This window comes from Bos mutus, chromosome 7 (assembly GCF_027580195.1).
Source record: "Bos mutus isolate GX-2022 chromosome 7, NWIPB_WYAK_1.1, whole genome shotgun sequence".
NCBI lineage: Eukaryota > Metazoa > Chordata > Mammalia > Artiodactyla > Bovidae > Bos > Bos mutus.
The window spans coordinates 87,004,107-87,028,370 of NC_091623.1; the positions used below are offsets into that span (position 1 = coordinate 87,004,107).

Here is a 24,264-nt window from a genome sequence, read left to right on the forward strand (position 1 = left end):
GGGCACAGCAGGGCGCAGCTGCCTGAGATTGGCAGGTCTGGCTCTTCTGGAATCTGAAATTACATCAGGACAAGTTAATAAAGACAAGAGTGATAACTATTTGCCTCAAGTAAAATACATTTGTACAACACACATTTTGGTAAACTGTACTTGTCAAAGTGCGTTCTCAGTTAATTTGCACAAAAGCCCAGTGAGGATATGGAGAGGCCTCTTATTCTCCCCCTTTTGTATATGACAAGGAGACTGAAGGCTAGTGTTGGGGAGTCTTTTTCACTAGGTTGTATAGAAAATAGCAACTGAGCAGCAGAGTAAACCCCAGCTTCTCCTAACACAGAGCTCTTTCTAGTAAACCATCTGCCTATCATGGACTCTTTAGATCATGAGAAAACTGCCATACCCTCTACAAACAGGAACCAGGCCGGAGCTTCCCACTGGTAATATCCTGGGGAGGTGAACCCAGGGTCCCCCAGCCTGTTCAAATCCAAACCCCAGAGGTTATACCCAGCCTGTCTATTGGAGGATGTCCATCCATAGTACTGGATGCCTCCACAGCATCTTAGGCCATGTGGAAGCTTACACCGTGATTTGGAAATGGCTTTTAGTCTCTGGCACAAGGATCAGACAGGGCTGGGCTTGGAGGAACATCCAACATGGGAGATGCGGCTTTGGGAGGCCCCACTGCTAGAGCTGCTGATCAGATGCTCAAGTGTTCTCTGAATGGTGTCACAGTGTCAGGCACAGGGTCACAGGGCCTGGGACACATCACAGTGTGTGGTTCCAATACCAGAAAACTCACTGAGCCAGTTAGGGGAAAACCACATGCTCCAAAAACAGAAGCAACCAAAACAGATCATGACAGGGGTACAGCCTTGGCAGGCACTAAGGGTCCTGGTTTTTTCTATGAGTACCTTTTTAAAAAAATTATCTATTTTATTTGGCCATGTTGGGTCTTAGTTTCAGCCCTCTGGCTCGGTAGTTCCGGAACTCAGGCTTAGCTGCCCATAGGCATGTTGTGTCTTAGTTCCCGACCAGGGATCGAACTGAGTCCTGGAAGGTGGATTCTTAACCACTGGACCACCGGAAAAGTCCATGTATAATGGACTTAAGTATATGAAATGGAGTCCAACCCATAGAACAGTGGCTTTACTTAGTGTCCATGATTAAGAAAACGCATACGATAAGAAACTACTGTGGATTGTCAGTGTATTTAAGTAATTTTTATTGAGTTCCCACAACAGCACCTACACATGTGAGAAAAATGGTCAGACATGTGTATGAGATATTTGAGGAATTCTATCCGTCTTCAAGGCTTGTGGATTGGTGGGTCCCTTGAAGTAACCCCGTGCTCCCGCCTTGCACTTGAGAGCCTGCTGGCCCAGGGGTATTTGAGCACAGAACACTTGGTGAGCCTGCGCATTGTTGACTGGGGACCAGCAGGGCCTCATTTGTGGGTGGCTGACTTGCTAAGGATTTTCAGAAGAAACTGATGTGTTAAGAAATGGTGTTGTGTCCACCTCCAACCCCCACCGGCAAACAGAGGAGATCTGGTGTCCCTGAGGCCTGGGCTCTCCTTACTTCAAGTGGATCTGTGACTAGTCACTGTGCTTCACCTGACTTTCCTGTCTCCAAGGCCATGACCCACTGAAGACACTGAACAGCACTGCCCTAGGAAGGAAAGAGTTAAAAAGTGTTTGTGTTCGTCTGGGAAGGGTACCGTGGGATGCTGCAGCAGGTCCCTGGGTTCTCAGCAGAGGGGCGCCAGAGGCAGATCTACAGGGACCTCAGCCTGTGTCTGGGCCAGTGTAGCCTCTCTGAGGTAGGAGGATCCCCCAAGGAGTGACTGTGTGGGTACCTGTGAGGACTGGCTAAACCTGGACGCCCCCATTCCCTGAAGAGTTCTCTGAAGAGGCACCTGCCATCAGAGGGGCCTCCTGGCCCAGGCAGGAGCCAGCAAGCCAGGTGCCAGATGCTGCTGCTGAGCAGTGGGGCCAGATGGCCACAGCGTGTGGTCCAAGGAGCGATGCTGCTGCTGAGCAGTGAGCCACATGGCACAGCGTGTGGTCCAAGGAGCGAGGAGGGGACTGGGCCAAACAACACAGGGGAGCCCAGAGGAGGGGTCTTTTTAGAACTGTGGAGGCTTCCTGTGCTCTTAGGTGAAGGTGAGGAGCAGAGTGGGAGGTGATATTACTGACTTTGAATATCCTGCCTGTCATGTGGGCTTGACTTGATCCTAAATGAATTTAGGAAAACAAAGAAAACCACAGACATCATGAGTGTTACTGCACCTATTATAGTAAAAGGCTCTTAGTTTAAAGAGGACAGTAAAAAATGGCCTCAATAGCAAAGCAAATAGCAAAGCATTCAGGGTAAGAAATAATCAAAATTTGATTCATCATCTTATCCTTACTTCAGAACAAAAAGTTCTCATGAGGGAAACTAAATACATTTCACCCTAGAAGGAAATATACCTAATGTGAACCCCTTCACAGGCATGTGTGCACCCTCAAGCCCAAGCCCTGGAGGTTCCTGAACAATAGGCTGAGGGGAGGTTCAGTGTGAGCAAAGTACCCACCTCCTTCCTTGGGTTCCTTGCACAAAAACATACAAATTCACATGTATCGGTTGTGTATATTTCTGAGAGCTGCTTGCCAGCAACCTCCCAAGTCAGTTTTTCAGGGTCACCAAAATGTGTTTTACCCAGACTAAAACTGGTCCAGAGTTAGAGTTACCAGAGGCTCCGATTCAGCGCTTTTCTAAGTCTGGCTGCCAGGTCTCCCTGGCAACACCTCCATGAGCCATGGAGCATCTTGTGGTTTGAGCAACTGATCAGAATGCCTGCCGTCTTCTGCCTCATGGTCCTGTATGAACTGTCCATACCACTACGCTAAAGTAGGTGGGCCTGTGACAACTGTCACCTGAAAGAGATTTGCTTTTTGTCGGGTGACACATCGTTGACATCACAGAATCCTTTTACCTTGAAAAGCCGGAGAGGCTAGGTAGCCTTTAGAGTTTTGCTCTGCCTGAGTGACCAAAATGGCTTATTTCAAGCATCAGATGCCATTTTCTCAGTAGGATAGGGTACTGGTGCATGTCATGGTCAAAACTCACGAACGTGCACTTACAAGCTACAGATGTAAATTACACCTCAGTTGAAAAAACAAACTAATGAAAACAAGTAGAGGAGGCCAGAGAAGACAAAGGGAATCTTGAGGTTGATTGGTCTTCATGGGAAAAGAGATGAGACTGGAGGATGAGGAAGAAGTCCAGCCAAGGATGCATCATCTCAGTGTAATAACAAGGACACATCAAACAAACCTCAGATAAGAGGAGTTCTGTTAACAAGAAGGGGGTGGTGTACTCTTAAAAAATGTCATTGTCATCGTAAAAAAAAAATAACAAAGCAAGGCTGTGGAAATGCTCCAGATGAAAGGAAGCTACAGAGACATGACAACGAAATATAATACCTGATGGACTGGATTGTGTCATGGGGGTGGGGAGAAACACTCTAAAGGTCAACGTGAGATCACTGGGAGCATGAGCACAGACAGTACATTAGATACAAAGATTGTCCGTGTGATTATGAACCTGGCTCCTTTCCCACAGCGTGTAGAATGGCATCCTGATTCTTAGGAAACACAGACTGAAGAATTCAATGGTAAGGGCTATTTTGTATGTAACTCACCCTGAAATGGCTCAGAGAATAAAGTTATATATTGTATGTATGGGCCAGAGAATTTCCTTCTTGCTTATTTTGGGAGAAAAACAATGAAAGTACAGATCTGGTGCTGGGTTGGGTCTTGATGACAAGGTTGGCTCTCGGTTTGGTCAAATGTTTTTCCCATTTTATCAGACTCTCTCGTTCTATCAGTAACTCCTGAAAGTCACATCGTACCCACAACTGATTGATGAAAACCTTGACTCCAGGTCGGGTCACTGTTACCTGGAGCTGAACCAGGCAAAGTTTAGGAATTGGGACAAAGGCATCTGTTCAGTTTAATTGCACACCCATGTTTGAGTGAGGAGTGGAGGAAGGGTATGGGCAGGGAGGGAGGGAGAGGACACACAAACCATAAAACAAATAAGGTAAAATGTTAAAAATAGGTGCGGGGGTAAACGTGTAAATATAGGTGCGGGGGGTTCTGTGTCAAATTTTCTCTCTTTTTTTGTACTTTGTTTTTTCAAATTTGAAATTATTTCCAAATAAAAATTTTATTTACAAATGTCAGGGGTGAGCTGCAAGAAGTTGAGGGCTTCACAGTATCACCTTGTGTCCAGAGGCCCTGACAATCAGCTCAGACTCATGTCAGTGTTCCAGGTCAGAATTATAATTATATTGATGTAATAGTTGTAAATGGATCATTTTCAAGCAATTAAAGCTAGATTGCTTATGTTATAACCCTAGAAGAATATGAGAGAATTTCCTTATTGCTTATTCTGAAAAGAAAAGGGAAAAAAAGGCAGATTTTTTTGACAAAGCCAGTTGGCGGTTGGACAGGTGTTTTTTTTTTTTTTTTCCAACATCTGTACCTCCAAACAAGCAGAATGTTAACAGGAGCTCTCCTTCAGTAAGTGACTTTTGAGCTCTACATCATACTCATAGTCGATTCATGAAAACTTTGACTTTGGGGACAAATCACTGGTACTTCCATGTGAGCATGGCCCAGGCAAAGTTTATATGTTGGGACAATTACAACTATTTGGTTTAATGCCAAATTTTCCCAGGATGACCCTAGTGGTATCCTAGTGGCTTTGGGAGAGAAACGAGTGTTCAGTGATCTCCCAGAGTGCTCTCAAAGACTGCATGCAGTATCTGACCTTGCCCTGAGCTCAGAGTGCCCTGTGCCCCTAAACGTGGCTGCCACACCTGCTCATTCCCTGCGGGATCCACTGTGAAAGAGAATGGGACTCGGCCTCCCGCAGTTGGCTTAACACACGTGGCCTTTATCCCTCTCTTCCCTCAACACAGGAAGAATATACGGGACTAGTTTGTCAAAGCAAATTTTCCAGGCAAATAGAAACCTCCCCCTTGACCTTGTCTACATCCAGGATAAGTGAAAAGGACAAGTTGTACTTAACTCCTAAATTTCCTGTTTGGACTGTGGCATCATGAAGCTGAGTATTCTTTCCTGACCTTCATCTGATAAAGATGGGGCTGTTTAGGGGGCTTGGAAGTTCACCTGTGTAACGAAAATGATCTGTCTCTTAGCCAGCATGCTGTAAAAACCCAAATGAGCTGGTGCTTCCGGGGAATTGAACCCAGGTGACAAAATGGGCATGTGGTCACAAGCAAGCTCCATTCTGTTTCTGTCCTGGTCATGTCACCTTAGTTCTCCAAGAAGGGAAAGTTGAGAATATGATCTGCTTTATCTGCACTGGGACTGGGAGGTCTCTCTGGCCACGAGTCAAAGCTATGCCAAAGGTCTGTAGCAGAGTAGATGAGCATCAGACAGGGAGATAAAAGGAGCCAGGTGGAAGGATTAGAGTCACTGCTTTCTGTCTACGTATGTCCTGAGAAGACACTACCAATGTAACAACCAGACCAAGACCAATGATCTGCCAGCAGAGATCCCAGTGGTCAAAGAAGGAGACAGCACTCTGTGCCCTGGACTCTGAGGGGCCAATGGCACAGGTCTGCCCTACAACTGTTTCAGGGCACCGCCTGGCCAGGGCTGGAGTGAGTCAGTGAGACCATGTCCAGCCTTCCAGCCTGTCATCTGGTCTCAGTAATGCTCTGGTGAGACCACTGCACCCCTACAATGTTCCTAGCACCATGCTGAGCTCTTTATAGGTATTACCTTGTTTATATTCACAACAGCCTATTCTCATTTTTATTTTAAAAAAATACAATTTCCTAACTTTATTGAGATATGGTTGACATATAGCCTTGTATAAGTTTAGGGTTCACAGTGTGATGATTTGGTGCACATATGTGTAGTGAAATGATATCAAGATAAGGTCAGTTTGCACATCCACCACCTCACATAGTTAGCATTTTGTGTGGGTATGTGGTGAGAGTGTTTAAGATCTACTGTGTTAGCAACTTTCAGTATGGGCTTGTCCTCTTTTCAAAGGTAAAGAAATAAAGACTTGAAAGGTGCCTACCAAGGTCAGAAAGTTGGTAAGCAGGGCCAGGATTTGGAGCCAGGACAGTTTAGTTTTAAATCTCATATGATTTTTAGCATGCTATGTACAAGTAGACACATACACACATACCCACACAGTGTGTTGGACTTTACAGCCTGTGCTTCAAGACAGAGCTTGGTCTGGCTCAGCATGTTTGTTCTGAGACATCGTGCAGTCACACCTGCTCAGAACATCATAGTGATGGTTGACGGAGAACCCCCGGGCATCCTAAGGCAACAGGTGTTTTATCACCTGGTGGGACTGCCTCCAGTCTGGCGGCACATGCTGGCAAGGGCTCTGCACTGGGACTTCAGAATCCCTATTTGAGCTGCCAAGACAGTCAGAAGGTTTGGTAAAAATCAATTGGTGACGTGAGTGGGAACTCTCAATGGGCTGGGCTGGACTGCCTCAGTGCCAGAGATGGCCAGTCTCCTGCCTTGGGCCACTTGCCACCTTTTTGCTCTGTCTTTGCAGCCAACCTCGGTTTGAAGCCCAGAGTGGCAGCTCTTGGGGAGCAGCCAGCCTACCAGGGGCCTGTGCACTGCTTCGCAACCATCGTGCGGACAGAAGGCCTGGCGGGGCTGTACCGGGGAGCCAGCGCCATGCTGCTGAGGGACGTTCCAGGCTACTGCCTCTACTTCATCCCCTACGTGTTCCTGAGTGACTGGATCACGCCCGAGGCCTGTGCAGGCCCCAGCCCCTGTGCTGTGTGGCTGGCGGGCGGAATGGCGGGTAAGGGCAGCACGGTTGATCCCTGACCCTGTGCTGACCACTGCAGCGGGACAGTGGGGCAAGGGCAGGGTTCATCCAGCCACTCTTCCAACAGTTCTTTGTTAAGTACCTGCAATGGTCAGACCTGGGGCTTCCTTGGTGGCTCAGTGGTAAAGAATCTATCTGCAAAGTAGGAGATGCAGGGGACTTGGGTTCAACCCCTGGGTTGGGAAGATTCCCTGGAGCAGGGCATGGCAACCCACTCCAATATTCTTGCCTGGAGAATCCCCATGGACAGAGGAGCCTGGCAGGCTACAGTCCATGGGGTCGCAAAGAGTCAGATATGACCACAGCGACTTAGCACACACGTGCACTCACACACACACACGCATGCACATATACACGGTCAGACCTAGCCAGGCGGAGGAAGGACTAGGGATGGGGAATGGCCCCTCTCTTTCTCCCCGCACCTTCTCTCTGAGTCCCTATTTGGGCTCTTTCTGTTTTCAGTTGGAAGGTATATTTTGAGCACTCACTCTGTGTCAGGTAGCGCTGAGCTTTGAAAAGAAAAATCTGTTATCGTGGTCCACCTTTTTAAAATATTGGCACCCTGCAAGTCTTTCTAACATGAGGATTTAATTCTCCCCAGAAGGTAGGAATTACTCTCCCCATTTTTCAGATGAGAAAACTCAGGTTCAGAGTGACCAACCCAAAGTCACACAGCTAATGCAGACAGTGGAGTGGGGACACTGCCGTCAGAAAGAGCCAAGTTCAAATCCACACTTAGTCACGTTGTGGCCATGGACTGGTTACTGAACCTCCCTCCTCAGAACCCACGCTGCATCTCCATGTCACTTCAGCTGGAAGTCAGTGACCTTGCGGTGGTTTCGAGGCCATCAGCAATCTGCTTGTTACCTTTCTGCACTCCTTTTCTGCTCATGTCCCTTACTTAGTTCGGTGTCAGTCACACTGGTCCATTTCCTGCAACTTGACCGTGCCTGGCTCCCTCTCCACCACAAGGTCTTTGCACTTGCTATTCTCAGGGCTTGGATTTAGCAACACATAGGCCACCAGTGACTTTGACAAGATTTGGAGGAAGAGAAGGGTGTGAGAACCTGACTGAAGTGGGATCAAGAGAGAACGGGACGAAAGAAATTGGAGAACCCAAGTACACACAACACTTCTGAGGGATTTGACTGTACTGGGGAAGAGGGAAACACAGCTATAGTCAGAGAGGGGATGGAAGTCAAGAGAGGATTGCTTCTTAAGAAGGCTGATAGCCTGGTATGTTTGATATTGACAGGAAAGATCCACTGGAGAGAAGAAAATCATCATGACGTCCCTGGTGGTCCAGTGGCTAAGACTCTGAACTCCCAGTGCAGGGGACCCAGGGTTCGATCCCTAGTCAGGGAACCAGATGCTGCAACTCAAGATCCCGTGTGCTGCAACTAAGACCCAGTGCAGCCAAATAAATATTTTTTAAGAAAAAGAAAATTGTCATTCTTTCTCCTCCTCATCATAACCAGCTGTGCTTGAAACAGGAAATACATAACAGAGCCTACATCTTAGCCACCAGACCCCAGTGTTCCCCATCCCCCTGCATGTCTGAGGCCCGGCCTGTGCCAGCTCCCAGTAAGTGCTCAGTAAGTGCCTTTTGGCTGAGAGGGCAGACAGGCCCCTACTGCTCTCATTTCTGGTGAGAACAGATGCATGTAGCCTGGCAGGCAAACCTGTTTTTGTAATGCCCAAGCCCATGGGCTGAGAACAGAGGGATATGCCAGGGCAGCACCTGGACTGACTCCAGGGAAAGCAGCCCCATTTATCCTGGCAGGAGGCAGGAGACACCCAGAGGGTTCCCAGAGGACCAAGGCTGGGAGGCCAGGACGGGCAGGGAGCTGGGGACAGGCTAAGGCCTCATTTGGGAGCTGCTGGGCACCAGTTACAAAACTTTGCAAACCAGCTGCCTTGGACTTTGGCATCAGTTTGTTTTTGTCTCCCCGTCAAAGAATGTGCCAATATCTGTGTTTACAGAATAACCTGGTGCTGTTTTCTTAGAGTCCTTTAAAGTCACAAAAGTGCTCAAACCGGGACACCTGAGCTTTATCCAATGAAGAAGATTCAGTGGCACATGGTCCCAAGGGTTCTCCTATTCCACGTCACTGCAAAAGATAAGAGCTCTTTAAAGACCTGCCCCTCCCCCTTCTCTACGATCCCTCAGCTGGCCAGCAGCCTATCTCCAAGTGTTTGTTTAGTGTCTCTGTGTTCAAAATAAATTGTGCCTGTGGGGAGCTACCAGCCTTCAGCCTCAGGCCTCACCCTGGACTCCCTCCCCTGTGTGTGCTTGGAAAGTACTGGGCCTTTTCTTCCAGTAAAAGCTGTCAATACAGGCTTCTGTTTACAAAGCACTAGCTACGCACCTGGCTCTGTGCTAAATGCTTCATTTGCGTTAGTTCATTTGTCCTCACAGCAATCCCACGAAGAGAGGTGCTGCTGGCGCATTTTACAGAAGACACACCCAAAGCCTAGAGGAGGCAGAAAATTTCTGCAGAGTCCCACAGCATGTGGTGAGGGAGGGTCAGAGACCCCTTTCCTAGGCCCTGACCCTGAGCTCTTTCCAGAAATCTACAGGGAGCCAGTGCCCCTCCAGACCCTGACCAGCTAGCCCCTCATAGCTATTTGTCTCTCTCTTTACAGGAGCAATTTCTTGGGGAACAGCAACTCCTATGGACGTCGTGAAGAGCCGACTGCAAGCTGATGGGGTTTATGTAAACAAATACAGAGGTGTCCTGGACTGCATCTCCCAGAGTTATCAGAAAGAAGGTCTTAAAGTAAGCCCTGCCTCAGTCACATGTCAGTGACGTCTGGGGTCAGTGTCAGTCCCCAGAGGGCTGCTGCTGCTGCTGCTAAGTCACTTCAGTCGTGTCTGACTCTGTGCGACCCTACAGATGGAAGCCCACGAGGCTCCCCCGTCCCTGGGATTCTCCAGGCAAGAACACTGGGGTGGGTTGCCATTTCCTGCTCCAATGCATGAAAGTGAAAGTGAAGTCGCTCAGTCGTATCCGACTCTTTGCGACCCCATGGACTGCAGCCTACCAGGCTCCTCCGTCGATAGGACTTTCCAGGCAAGAGTACTGGAGTGGGGTGCCATCGCCTTCTAGAGTTACACTATTACAATCATTGATCATATATCGAACTATACATTTGATCAACTGCTTCAAGGGCTGCTGCTGCTGCTGCTGCTAAGTCACTTCAGTCGTGTCCAAGGCAGGGTCAGACAAATGCAGGGACGTCAGACTTTAATAGAGAAACCAAAGTGCTGGTGGTTACCATTTACCGAGCACAATGAGCACTGCCTCTGGGGAGCTGCCAGCCTTCAGCAATGGCCTCACCCTGGACTCCCTCCGCTGTGCATGCTCAAAAAATACTGGGCTGAGAGGTTCAGAGAGGACTGGTAACCAATCGGAGGTCACACAGCTGACCTGTGATAGAGCTGGGGCCTGGACCCACCTCCAAGTCGCCAAGCTTGCCTCTTTATCCAGTCCTGTGGAAGCTCTATAGTCAAATCCCACTGGCCTTCGAAGGCAGATTCCCTGGGGATTCCCAGTTCTTTTGCCAGATCGCCAGGCTGGGAAGCCTGATGTGGGGCCTAGAGCCTTCACAACAGTGGGAGAAAATCTTTGGTATTATTGTTCTCTGGTTTGTGGGTCACCCACCCGGTGGGTATGCGATCTGGTTTTATCGTGATTGCACCCCTCCTGCCATCTGGTTGCAGCTTCTCCTTTGTCCTTAGATGTGGGGTATCTTTTTTTGGTGGGTTCCAGAGTCCTCCTGTTGATAGCTGTTCAACAACTAGCTGCGATTTTGGTGTTCTCACAGGAGAAGATAAGCACACATCCTTCTACTCCACCAACTTGAGCCAGTCCCCTGCCTCCTCAGCCAAATAGGCTGGGAACTCCTTCCTCACTCCCTGCTCAGCACCTCACCCTCACCCCTTTGCCAAGTAAGAACTCCCAGACCCGCCACAGTCACCACATCTCACAAGTTCCAGTTTCCCCATCTGTCTGCTGCTTTCCACCCAACGCCAGCCAGACTCCATCACCTCTGGTCTCGGCTATTGAAGTAGCCTCCAGCCTGGGCTTGTCTCCCTTCTCCTGAACCCAAAGGGCTTATCCTAAATCCTAGCCTCTTCTTGCCTCTAAACTATCTCAGAATGAAGATCAGGTTTCCGCGTCTAGTGTCTAAGGTTATAAACGAATTCATCCCTATCTATCTTGCCTCCCATGATACCTCCTAGTCCCCTCATACTTGCTCTTCCTCGAATGGGCCCCTGGCTTTCTTGTAGTGCTTCTTAGAGGCTTTCCTGGTGGCTCGGTGGTTAAAAAAAAAAATCTGCCTGCCAATGCAGGAGACGTGGATTCCATCCTTGGGTCAGAAAGATCCCCTGGAGGAGGAAATGGCAACCCACTCCAGTTTTCTTGCCTGGGAAATTCCACAGACAGAGAAGCCTGGCAGGCTATAGTCCATGGAGTTGCGAAGAGTCAGACATGACGTAGTGACTAAACAACAGCACAACTTGAATCATCAGACTTGAGTTCCAAACCAGGTCTGGCTACTTGTCAGCTAGGGGAATCCAGGCAAGCTTTATCTCTCAAGTCCTCAATTTCTCCTATGATAACCATCCCTACCATAAAGAGAAGAGACATTTGAAGGTTACATTGAATGAGGCATATAAAAAGTGCTCAGTTTAATGCATAATACATAAAGAACATTTAGAAAGAGTTAACTTTTTAGTATTAGCATTGGTATTTGTATTTATTAGTACTAATTTACTATTGACCTCAAGGCCTTATCTAATATGGCTGCCTCATCCCAAACCCTCCATTTTTTACTAACTGCCATCCAAGTGTGTTCAATTTTCTATTTTTTTGCTCCAGTGGAGGGCCAGAACTTCTCCTCCAGAAACCTGGACTTCCACAAAGGCTGTGTGTGATACTGCCCAAGTCAGTGTTCTCCAGGTCCTATAGCCAAGAGTGGCTGGAACCTTTTCACAGGCCACTGCAGATTTAACTGCCAGGACTGAGGTCTGTCTGCCTGTTAGCTGACGCACAGGTAGGCAGGATCCTGTTGGGTCCCTTGGTGTAAGGTGCTGGATCCCACAACTCCCTAGAGGCACCTTTGTTCATGGATGGTTGTTTAATTTTTGTTGTTGAAGTAAGGGCAAAACGAAGGGTGTCCTGTGCTGCCACGATGCTGGTGTTACTCTCCCTGTGTGTCTACCGATTGTGAGATTTTTATTTCTTCATACACCTTCAAATCACTGTCTAGTGATATTTTATTTCAGCCTGCAGGACTCTCTTGAGCTTTACTTACAGGACAGTGTTAGTCACTGAGTCGTGTCTGACTGTTTCTGATCCCTTGGACTGTAGCCTGCCAGACTCCTCCATCCATGGGATTCTCGGGGCAAGAATACTGGAGTGGTTTGCCATTCCTTCTCCAGGGGATCTTCCCGACCCAGGGATTGAACCCAGGTCTCTCGCATTGCAGGCAGATTCTTTACTGTCTGAGCCACAGGAAAGCTCTTACAGAATAGGTCTAGTGGTAATGTACTCCTTCAGCTTTTATTTATCTCTCTTGAAGGATAGTTTTTCTGGATATAGAATCCTTTTTCAACAGTTTTTATTTTCTTTTAGATCTTGGGATATATTGGCCCATTGCCAATCATCGAAGTCTCTGATGAGTAATCTGCTGAAAGTCTTATAGAGGATCCTTTGCATATAATGAGTCACTTCTCTCTTGCTGCTTTCAAGATTCTCTCTTTGTCTTTCAAAAATTTATTATAATGGGTCTTGGTGTAGATCTCTTTGAGTCCATATTACTTGGAGTTCATTGAGCTTCTTTGATATTTACATTCATGTTTTTCATCAAATTTGGGGAGTTTTTGGCCATATTACTTCAAATACTCTCTGCCCGCCCCCCTTCTTCTTGGACTCCCACAATATACTGTTCCACTTGAGAGTTTCCCACAAGTCCCTTAGGCGCTGTTCACTTTCCTTCAATGTTTTTTCTTTCTGTGTCTAAGACTCAATGATTTCTCTTGTCCTGTCTTTGAGTTTGCTCATTCTTCCCTCTACCTGCTCAAATAAACCTTTGAATCCTTCTGGTAAATTTTTTTCATTTCAGTTATTCATTCAGTACATTTCAGCTCCAGAATTTGTCTGGTTTCTTTCCAGGTTTTCTATTTTTTTATTGATATTTCTGTTTTGTTCACATGTCATTTTCTTGACACTCTCCACATCTTTAGTTTTTCAAGCATCTTTAAGAAGGGTGTTTTAAAGTCTTTGTCAAGTAGATATGCTATCAGGTCTCTATGGGGGACATTTTCTGTTGATTTTTTTTTCTTTGAGTCGACCATACTTTCCTATTTCTTACATGCCTTGTAATTTTTTACGTTGAAAACTAGACATTTGTGTCTAATAATGTAGTAATCTAGAAATCAGATTCTGTCTCTTCCCCAGGGTGTGGTAGGTTTCGTTTTTGATTGTTGTAGGCTATCTCTGTGCCAAAGATCAACCTGAGGTGTAAACTTAAGGTTTTCTCAGGTTTTTTCTGAGCCTGTGCCTTTCCCTGGGCATGCACGGTCACTTTTAATTTTCCCCATACATGCAGTTGCTTTTGAATTTCCTAGCCTTTAATGTCTGGCTCTCAAAAGAGGAAAAAGAGAAAAATGAAGGAAAAGGGGTCACCATTCCTTTAAATTCCCTGGAAATGACTTCAGCCAGAGGAGGAGGGGCTTGCAAAATGGAGGGGGATGTTAAACAAGAATGACTGTCTTCCTCTTTGCACCTCGTGGTCAGAAACAGCAATCAGTGGCCAGGAGCAGATGTCTAATATATTCGGAGGATGAGGTTTTCGCTGCCCACCCTGGTTCCTGCAAGCTGTGTGCAGGTTGCTCCAGGAACATGTGCACAGCTGCCTGCCAAAGGGCTTGGAGTTGGGGATAGGTAGCTGCTACTGTGCTGAAAGCTAACGTTGACCAAAATTAACCACTTCCCAAATGCTCCCCTGGAACTTGGAAGCCTTCAGTAAACTCCAGGGTTCTAAAGTAGTTACATCAGACAAATTCTGTCAGTGTAATAGCTGTCTAGGTGAGGAGACAGAGTCCTGACATCTTCTTAGAATTCTCACTTCAGTTTTTCCCTCCAGTTTTATTGAGATATAATTGATGTACAGCATTGTGGATGTTTAAGGTATACAACATAATGATTTGACTTACATAAATCATGAAATGATTAACACAGTAAGTTAAGTGAACATCCATCATCTCATACAGATATAAAACTAAAACATAGAAAAACTTTTTTTTTCCTTATAATAACAACTCAGGGTTTCCTTTCAATCACTTTCATGTATGATGTATAGCAGTGTTGATTATATTTATCTTATTGTATATTACATCCCTAGTACATATTTATCTTATAACTCAAAGTTTGTGCCTTTTGACCACCTTCATCTAATTTCCCCTCCCACCACCCTTCACTTCTGCTGCTAAGTCGCCTCAGTCGTGTCTGACTCTGTGCGACCCCATAGACGGCAGCCCACCAGGTTCCCCCGTCCCTGGGATTCACCAGGCAAGAACACTGGAGTGGGTTGACATTTCCTTCTCCAATGCATGAGAGTGAAAAGTGAAAGTGAAGTCTCTCAGTCGTGTCCGACTCTTAGCGACCCCATGGACTGCAGCCCACCAGGCTCCTCCATCCATGGGATTTTCCAGGCAAAAGTTCTGGTAACCACAAATCTAATATTTCTTTCTGTTTGTTTGTTTTAGAAGTATAATTGACCTACAACACATTGTTAGTTCCTGGTACACAGCATAGTGATTTGATTTTCCTGTACATTTCAAAATGATCACCATGATAAGTCTGGTCACCATCTGTCACTGTACAAAGATATTACATAGTTATTGACTATATTCCTCGTGCAGCACATTTTATACCCATGACTCACTTATTTTGTAACTGAAAGTGTGTACTTGGTAATTTCCCTCACCTGTTTCTCTCTTCCTCAACACTCTTCCCCCTCGCAACCACCTGTTTTCTCTCTGTATCTATGACTGTGTTTCTGGTTAGTCATGTTTGTTCATGTGTTGTGTTTTTTAGACTCCACATATAAGTGAAACCATACAGGTTTTGTCTTTGTCTTATTTCACTTAGTATAATACCTTCTAGGTTCATCCACGTTTTCACAAATGTCAGGATTTAATTCTTTTTATGGCTTGGTAATATTCCATTGCACATATATGTATCATCTTTATCCATGTATCAATTGATACACAATTAGATTTCTTCCATATCTTGGCTACTGTAAATAATGCTGCAATGAACATAGGAGTGCATATATCTTTTCTAATTAGTGTTTTATTTTCTTTATGTAAATACCCAGGAGTGGAATTAGTAAATTGTGTGGTTGTTCTATTTTTTAATTTATTTGAGGAACTTCCATACTATTTTCCATAATGGCTGCACCAACTTACCATTATGAACACTTTTCTCCACATTCTTGACAACATTTGTTATTTCTTGTGTTTTTGATAATAGTCATACTGACTGGTGTGAGGTGCTATCCCATCATGGTTTTAATTTGCGTTGCCCTGATGAGTACTTTCCATGTGTATGTTGGCCATCTATATGTCTTCTTTGGATAAATGTCTATGCAGGTCCTCTGTTCATTTTTAAATCAGGTTGTTTGGTTTTTTGATGTTGAGTTGTATGCGTTCTTTGAATATTTTGAATATTAACCTCTTATCAGATATATCATTTGCAAATATCTTCTATCACTCATTAGGCAGCCTTTTTCTTTTGCTGGTAGTTTCCTTCACTGTGAAAAAGCTTTTTAGTTTGATGTAATCCCATTTATTTATTTTTGCTTTTGTTTTCCTTACCTGAGGAGACTGCTCATAAAATATTGCTAAGACTAATGCCAAAGAATGTACTGCCTTTGATTTCTTCTAGAAGTTTTATAGTTTCAGGTCTTACATTTAAGTCTTTAATGTGTTTTGCATTTATATAGGGTGTGAGACAGTAGTCCAGTTTTTCCAAAACCATTAATGAAGAGGCTGTTTTCTCCCCATTTTACATTCTTGGTTCTTTTGTTGTAGATCAATTGCCCATATAAGTGTGGGGTCATCTCTGGGCCCCCTGTTCTGTTCCATTAATCTATTTGTTTGTTTTTGTACCAGTACCATACTATTTTGATTACTGTAGCTTTGTAGTATAGTTTGAAAGCAGGGCACATGATACTTCCAGCTTTGTTCTTTCTTAAGATTGTTTTGGCTATTCTGGGTCTTTTGTATTTCCATACAAATTTTAGAATGATTTGTTCTAGTTCTGTGAAAAAATGTCATTGATATTTTGATAGGAATCACATTTAATTTGTAGATTATCTTAAGGAGTATGGTCTTTTAAATAATATTAATTTTTTTAATGAGCATGAGCATGGTGTATCTTTCTATCTCTTTGTGTCATCACTGATGTCTTATAGTTTTCCAAGTACAAGTCTTTTACCTCCTTAGTTAAACTTATTTCTGTGTATTTTTTATGCAACTGTAAAAAAGACTGTTTTCTTAATTTCTCTTTCTTTTAGTTCATTGTTAGCAACAAATTTCTGTATATTAATTTTGCATCCTACAACTTTACTAAATTCACTGAAGAATTCTAATAGTTTTTTGGTGGCATCTTTAGGATTTCCTTTGTGTGATATTATGTCATCTGCAAACAGTGACAGTCTTACTGCTTTTCAAATTTAAATTCCTTTTATTTCCTTTTCTTCTCTGATTGCTGTGGCTAGGACTCCCAATACTATGCTGGATAAAAGTGGTAAGAGTGGATTTCCTTGTCTTGTTCCTAGTATTAGAGGAAATGCTTTCAGCTTTCACCGTTGATAATGAAGTTAGCTGTGGGCTTGTAATATTTGACTTTATTATGTTGAGGTATATTCCCTCTATACCCACTTTATTGAGAATTGTTATCACAATCGGATATTGAATCAATTGTCTTTTGTATTTTTTTTGTAGCAGAAGCACAGTTTGTGGTTCAACCAACAAGTACAAAGGGAAACATAAGAGAGATTCAAAAGAGATGCTCAATTTTTGAGATATTCTGTTTTCCCAAGTATTAATGTGTCATATTTCCAAAAAGTCTGCAGAAGCAAAATATATTGCTGATATCATTTCCTACAAAATTTACTGTGTTGTTAAACGCAAAGTCCTAGAAAACAACTGAGGTCAGATGATTGATTTCTTAATCTCAAAAGTGTCTGACCCACAGTGTATATTCAGACAGGTTTTAAGTCGTAATAGCAATATTAAAGCTGATTAACTACATTATTGATGGAGATTAATTATTTTTATTAATTGATTAAAAATATTATAGTATTTATAATATAAAAATAGGAAGCTTCAAAAGGTATAAGAGGGACACAAGAGTGTTCCTCCTGTGACCCCCAGTCTTTTCTCAAAGGCAATCAGTTATGAGTTTCTTGTGATATATTTTCAAATATTCACAAACTGTGCAAGCATATATGCATGTATATATATTTATGTGTGTTTGTATAAGTGTTTGCATATAAACATACATAGTAACATGAAAAAAATTCTACACATCCCTGGAAAGTTGGGTAGTCTAACCATCAGATCCCCAGAAGCAGCAGGAAGAGCACCTTTTCCTAAAGCCTGGGGCTGCCTCCAGTCCCAGTGTGCTTATTGCTGGCTTTATGGAGTCCCCATTCCCAAGGAGTTCTGCTGCAGCTCACTGAGGCTGCAACCTGTTCTCACTTCCCTATGGAAGAAGAACTCGATGTAGTAAAGAACTGGAAAGGAGTGAAATAAAGATGATGATGCCCAATTTTAGTAGCCCCTTATAACTCAGTGATTACCAGGAAAGCAGTCTTGATGACAGGGGAACTAGAAGTCCATGGACTTCGGGGGCAGCCCCAAGTCAGAATGGTAGAAAGATGGGGTAGTTTGGGATCCATTCTCTGCCTGCTTTGAGGATCATCCTGAACCACATGGGTCATAGCTCACACTTGGAGAGCTGTCATCTGCAATAAGGAGGCTGAAGGAGTGACTTGATGTCCTCTAGCTCCACAGAAGTGACTGCTTTGAGTGGGATCAGGACAGTTGGGTGAGACTAGATGACTCTAAGGAGAGATGGAGAGGACCATTTGTAAGTAGACAAGCTTCCTGAGGCATCAGGGTTGGTTGCTCTTTGGTTCTGCCACTTGGGGGATCTGGAACCTTTCTTCTGCTCTAGGAATCCCCCTTCGCCACTGCCACAACCACCACCAGGACTCTTTTGGCTCAGAGACTTGTTTTTTCTCATTAAGGAATTTGTTCATGTGTTCATTCACTCATTCCTTCACTCATCTGCCCATCCAACTAGCCATTGATTCGTTTAATAAGATTTATAGAGGATCTTCTAGACCAAGCACAGTGCAGGTGCTGGGGATTCAAATGGGAGCCATACACATAGCCCAGCTCTCACTACTCTGATTAGGACTCTTAATGAGTGGATAGACAAGTCATAGGTGATTGGAGGATGGTGTGAGAAGGGCTGTGATGGCAGAGATACTGAGGGCACAGAAGGCAATGGGTCATAATCCTACTTGGTGTGGCCGTGGCAGGGCTACCAGAGGGTAGAACCGAGTCTGGAGGCCATCCCAGCACCGGGGACCAGAAGAGGGTCAGTGGTGGGAGAGAGCTGGCCCGGCAGGAGGAATGGCAGGCCAATATACTGCCCACAGTGTCAAGTGTAAGAGGCAGCTCAGAGAAATGCAAGGAGCATGTGGGTCCTGGAAGGTCAGGGAAGGGTATGGACTTGATCTTGGGAAGTGGGGAGCCGTTGAGGAATCATGAGGAAAGACTGTCTAGTGATCTTGTGTTCCAAAGGCCAGGGTAAAAGCCAGCAGGTCTGCACTCTGCTTGCCATCTTTGGGCCTCACAGCAGAGCAGGCCACAGCCGGGGGGAGGTCCTCTCTGGCTGTCTGAAGTGGCCCACTGCTCCTGCATGGCCCAGTGCTGTCAGGGAGGAGGATCCCACTCCAAGCTGGGTCCTGCCTGGCCTGCCTTGCCTTGTGGAGGTGCACACGGGAGCCTCTGTGTACACCCAGCATGGAATTTTCCTCTCGGAGCCTGACCCAATTCCTTGTTGTTATTCAGTCACCCTGGGTGAATTCCATCTCTGTGGAATTCCAGAAAGGTTAGACATTAGAGAGGAGTGCTAATGTTACAAGGAGCCTGCTTGCCCCTACCTGAACGCTTCACTGTTTGTCTTGGCCACTTGCTCATCTCTGTGGATCTTGGCCCATCAGTTCCCTTCCCTGGGGCCAAGGCTTCCCCCCAACCCTGGGTATACTGGGGCCCTTCTCTCTCCTTCCTGACAAAGCTGCATGTCCCAGGCTTCCACGAGTGTCACGCTGCAGACACCTCTCCTGAAGGGATGTCACCTCATGTCCTGGCCCATGACAGTGGTCTGCACCTACCCTGACACTAGAGTCCCAACAACTAAGGAAACTGGGTCATGCAAAGGGCTGGACTTCTACCTTCTGAAAATTAAAGTACCGAGAAGTACTATTCACAGACTACAACTGAATAGTAAATTATACAGGCATCAGTTAACAGGTTACCTCTTACACCCGACAGTTCTCAGGTCATTCATGTGTGAGTAGCGATTTGCCTTCAGACGTGTCATCTCTTCCCAAAGAAGACATTTAATGACAGCTCCTCCCCACCCTGGGGCTTCCCAGGTGGCGCTACTGGTAAAGAACCCTCCTGCCACTGCAGGAGATACAGGAGATGCAGGTTCAATCCCTGGGTTGGGAAGATCCCCTGGAGGAGGGAATGTCAACCCATTCCAGTATTCTTGCCTGGAAAATTCCATGGACAGAGGAGCCTGGAGGGCTACAATCTATGGGATCACAAAGAGTCACTCATGGCTGAAGCAGCTTAGCACACCTCTCCACCCCACCCCTCACCAAGGCCTTTATTTGTTTTCATCATGTTATGGGTTACACTGCAATTATTCCTGAATGGGGCTTATGTCCCCAGTAGGTTATAAACTTCCCAAGGGCTGGGACCACATCATATAGATCAATGTCTACCCAGCACCAGGCAGGAAGAGTCACAGTGAAAGGGCAGCACTCCCTAGGGGTGATAAATCCAGTCTTCTTGTATTAAAGGCAGAGTTTAGCAGCTCAGCACAGAGACGCCTCAGCATTCATGACGGAAGTGCAGTGCTACTCTGTATGAAGTAGTGATTTCATACACTATTGTTAATAAGGATGGTGTGATTTGTCAACAGTTAAGGAGTGCTTACTGCAGGACACGCACTGTGAAAATGCCTTTAAAAGCAACATGTCATTTATTCCCTCAACAACTGTAGGAGGTCAATAGTATTATTGCCCCTATTGGACAGGTGGGAAAATCGAGTTCTAGAGCCTTGGCCAATTTCCCAGGTAACATAGCTGCTAACTGGCAAAGCTGTGCCTGGACTCCACATCTGCCGTCTGGAGCATGGCCTGAATTAGCTCCCCCTACCCTGCCCCTTCTGGGACGTCCTGTGAAGCACCAGTCACAGTGCTTGGTCAGGGCCTGGTGCCCTGTCTACCACTGCAGAGCGTATGGAGCTGTAACTTGCAGTCCTAGAACCAAGCATGTGTTCGCGTGCTCATGAGAGAGAGCACAGTTTTAAGCAAGCGAACGTGGTGTTCACGGGACTCACCTGTGAGCTGGTAGTATCTAGCGCATGCATACTGGGCCTGCAAAGAAACGAGCCTTCAGAAGTGATGTGGATGGGGGCGGAGGGTGCCGGTCCGTGTCGTGTGATAACCCCGCCTCCTGCCAAAGGTGTTTTTCAGAGGCATCACGGTCAATGCCGTGCGGGGCTTCCCCATGAGCGCGGCCATGTTCCTTGGGTACGAGCTCTCGCTGCAGGCGATCCGTGGGGACCACGTGGTGACCAGCCCCTGAGCGCCAGGTCAGTGCTCCTCTTTCCCTGCCACTTGTGCCCTCCCGGAACTTAAAACCCCTTCTTTGCGTGAGAGTGGTGTGGACTTCGGAAATTTCCCTGTTTGTTTCCTGTTTAATCTGTGTTAGTTCAGGACTGGAATTGCCACCCTTCTTGTCATCAAAAAGCTCTTCTGAAATGCCCACCTGTGGCTGGTCATGAGCTAGGCGGTCAGTAACTGAGGCCGGCCCAGAACTTACCTGTTTGTAGCGAGCTCATCTGTCTGTTTCCCATTCAGCCCTTGGAGAGAAGTGCATTAGCTTCACCATACAAATTCAGTAACCCAAGATAGAGGTCTCGAACCAGGGTGCCCACCCTCTGGTACACTGTCTCTCCACCTCACTACTGAATAGACTCCTAAAGAACAGCCTTTGCCACCATCTCTGCCTCCCATACCCTCTCCTTTTCCTGTTCTCATTGTAGAAAAGTCACTGCAACCAAAGGGATCTGAAAACTGAAGTCTGAATAAGTGACTGCCTCGCTCCACTGCCCTCGATGGCTCCCGATTGCCCTCTAGGTTAAGTGTCAGTCCTTAAAGCCCTCGTCCTCAGCAGCATCCTGAACACACCACCCTCACTCTTGCCTCCGGGCCTTTGTGCATGCTCTTCCAGCCTGACACCTCTCCTCAGACCTTCCTCTTGTCCTTGGCCTCGCCAACTCCTCTTTGTGATCCAGGCCCTGGTGTAGGAGCCTCCTCCTGCAGGAAGCCTGCCCTGATGCCTTGGCCAGGAGGAGGCACACCTGCTATAGGCTCTGCTCCCAGTCAGCTGAAGGTTCGAGGGGAGCTATAACTGGTTTTCTCCTTTGTATCATTAGTGCTTCCCATGAAACCTGGCGCACAAATGGTCGCACAGAAACATAATCGAGTAGATGGATGACCAGCTTCCAATATCCCCTCAATTCCTCCTCCTCTTCTTCTCCCTTGTTTTCCCCTTCTCTTGTTTCAGAGCTCAGAAGACAAAGTGGAATGAGTCACTGAATTTTCTGGAAAACAAGAGACCATTTTGCTTCAGTCATGGCAACTGCAGATTCTCTTAGAAAGGGTGGTTGGTCCTCACTAGGAAGGTCTAGCCAACCTGTCTGCTGCCTGTCCTGTATAAGAGCCCAGCTAGGATGCATGGATGGGGCCAGATCCTAGAGCCAGGGGAAGGGCAGGATGGATGAGGCTGATGAGAGTGAGTCCAGGCCCTGCCCCGGACGCTTGCTTTAGTCACATGCTTTAGCTTTTTATTAAAGCACCTACATCCACAGCCTTCCTGGCTTTTTGCCCTCTCTTACAAAAGGGAAAGGGTAGCAACACATTTTGCATAATTAAATACCCTGAGTAAAGAGTCACTGTTACTTGGGTCATGTTCAGGACAAGGAGGATAAATCTGGTTCTTAAAACTTTTCAGATACTGACCACATCCTCCTTTTAACAGATGAAAGTGGCTTTAAAAAAATCCTATCATAAAATCAATGCATTTTAATGTAGGAAAACATAGAAAATGCAAATAAAAAGAATAAAATAAAAATACCTTTAATCCCATGGCCTTGTTAATATTCTTCCAACTTTTTTTTTATCCCCCAATTGGGATCCAATGTTATACAATGTTTTATAGCTCACTCCTCCCATTTAATAGTTCAGGACCATTTTTCCATGTCATTAAACTTCAGCTGCAAAGGGTTTTAATGCCAAGGCTTCACAGATCCCAGAGTTGCTGGACACTTTCCTGAGCCATGGCTCCCTGCCACTCACGGCCACCCTGGTTTGGCTACTTCAGGAGGAAGGAAGACGTTTCCAGCAAGCCCAATTCTGATTGTCTTGGATTTGGCCTTTCAAAGCAGTGACTGGAAGTTTTTCCTTCTGAAAATGCTCTGATAAGACAAAGGGCACAAATGTCTGTGTCTTTCCTGTGCACGGGTGGGTGGGGCTAGTGCCTCTCAGGTGGAGGAGGGAGTTCCCAGGAACTCTTCTGGAGCCTTGTCTTGAACAAGCCTCACACAGAGAGTTCAGCTTCCTGCTCTAACCCAAGAACACCAAGGCCCTTCAACAAGTCCTGGATCTGAATTTACCAAGTAGCGCTGAGATCTCTGGCAGCAGTAGCAGCCATGCTTTGAAGACAAGGGAGTCAATTCCCTCCTTGTAGCCTAGACTGAGGACAGAGTGGGGTGAGGCAATTAGAGAATTAGGGAGCCCTGCAGTTCCTAACAAGTGGTGGGATGCTGTCTATCTCGAATGATGCTGGCCCACCATCTGCCGTGACATTCGAACTTCACTGGCCCTCTCTCAATTTCAAGAAAAGTTCATTTTCAAGGCAAGAAGATACATTTCCCCACCCCCCCAGCAATGTCTTTCATTGAACTTTTACAAAACAACCCTGGACAACCTCATAGCCCCTCCCCAGCCTGTTATCATGGTAATACTTTGCCCAGTGTTGCTTCACAGAAGCAATTTGACTCCTAGATCTTGCTGACTGATAATCCCAGTGAGATGACAGTCTTAACCTTTCCTCCTTTTTCCCCAGGTTCAGCATCACCTGACCAGAACCTCATTCCGCGACAGCCAATGCTGATGGTGGCAGCATCTCCAGAGCCTGAGGTGGTGAATTGACCGAAGAGAGAAAAGGCCTCTGCACTGACCCTAAGCCAGCCGGGCTCACCTTGAAATCCCTTCTTGCCCAGCATTGAGTGCAGGTGGGGTGGGCATTCTCTGGGCCTTCTTTTCACGTGGAGAGCAAAACAGAACAAAGTGAACTCCTGATCCACAGTCTGATTTCCATTATGATGTCATTAATCTAAATTTGACTTCTCACTGGAACCACGCTGGAACCACGTGGGGAGACCACTGCTCTTTTGCTATTATGTGTCCATGACGTCACTCCTGCTTCTGTGCCACCAGAGACTTCCCTCATCAGTCCTGCAGCCCCTTCCTCCTGAGGTGAATGCAGTTTCTGAATCCTTCTCAACACGGTGCCCTGGGGAGCTACCATCAGCCAGCCTGATGCATCCGTTCCCAGCTAAATCCCAGTGGGGAAGGTATCTTTAGATTCCGAATCCCCCACCCTTTTTCCCCCCTTGAAAGGGTCTTCCTTGATTTTTCCACAGCCCCCCATCCCCCTTGAGTGATTAAGAGCATGTCTCTGAAAATCCCCTCTCCTAACAGGCCCAGTGCCAGGACAAAGCATGGCTCTGGCGCAAAGTCGAAACGTTCAGTCTCGTCAGTTTATCCTGTTACTGTAGCAAAGGGTTCCCTGCTTGAAATAAAACCCTTAGTATGGTCTCCTTGATTTTTCTCCTTTACTACCGCTGGCCTTGCAGCATCCCAAGGCAGCTCTACGGGCTGTGGTCTAAACTCTCCCTCCCGCCAACACCAGGGTGTTTGCTCATTCTT

At 46.1% G+C, this 24,264-nt stretch overlaps 1 protein-coding gene across 1 annotated transcript in view; it reads left to right on the forward strand.

Annotated features, from left to right (window-relative positions):
- The window catches only part of SLC25A48 (solute carrier family 25 member 48), a 43,143-nt gene extending 19,124 nt beyond the window's left edge, over nucleotides 1-24,019 (forward strand). The window contains exons 5-8 of the mRNA XM_005890394.3: nucleotides 6,598-6,855; nucleotides 9,529-9,662; nucleotides 20,732-20,861; nucleotides 23,399-24,019. Coding sequence (XP_005890456.3) covers nucleotides 6,598-6,855; nucleotides 9,529-9,662; nucleotides 20,732-20,854 — 515 coding nt within the window. The 3' untranslated portion in view covers nucleotides 20,855-20,861; nucleotides 23,399-24,019. The remainder of the gene's footprint in view (nucleotides 1-6,597; nucleotides 6,856-9,528; nucleotides 9,663-20,731; nucleotides 20,862-23,398) is intronic.
- The last annotated feature ends 245 nt before the right edge of the window (nucleotides 24,020-24,264 follow it).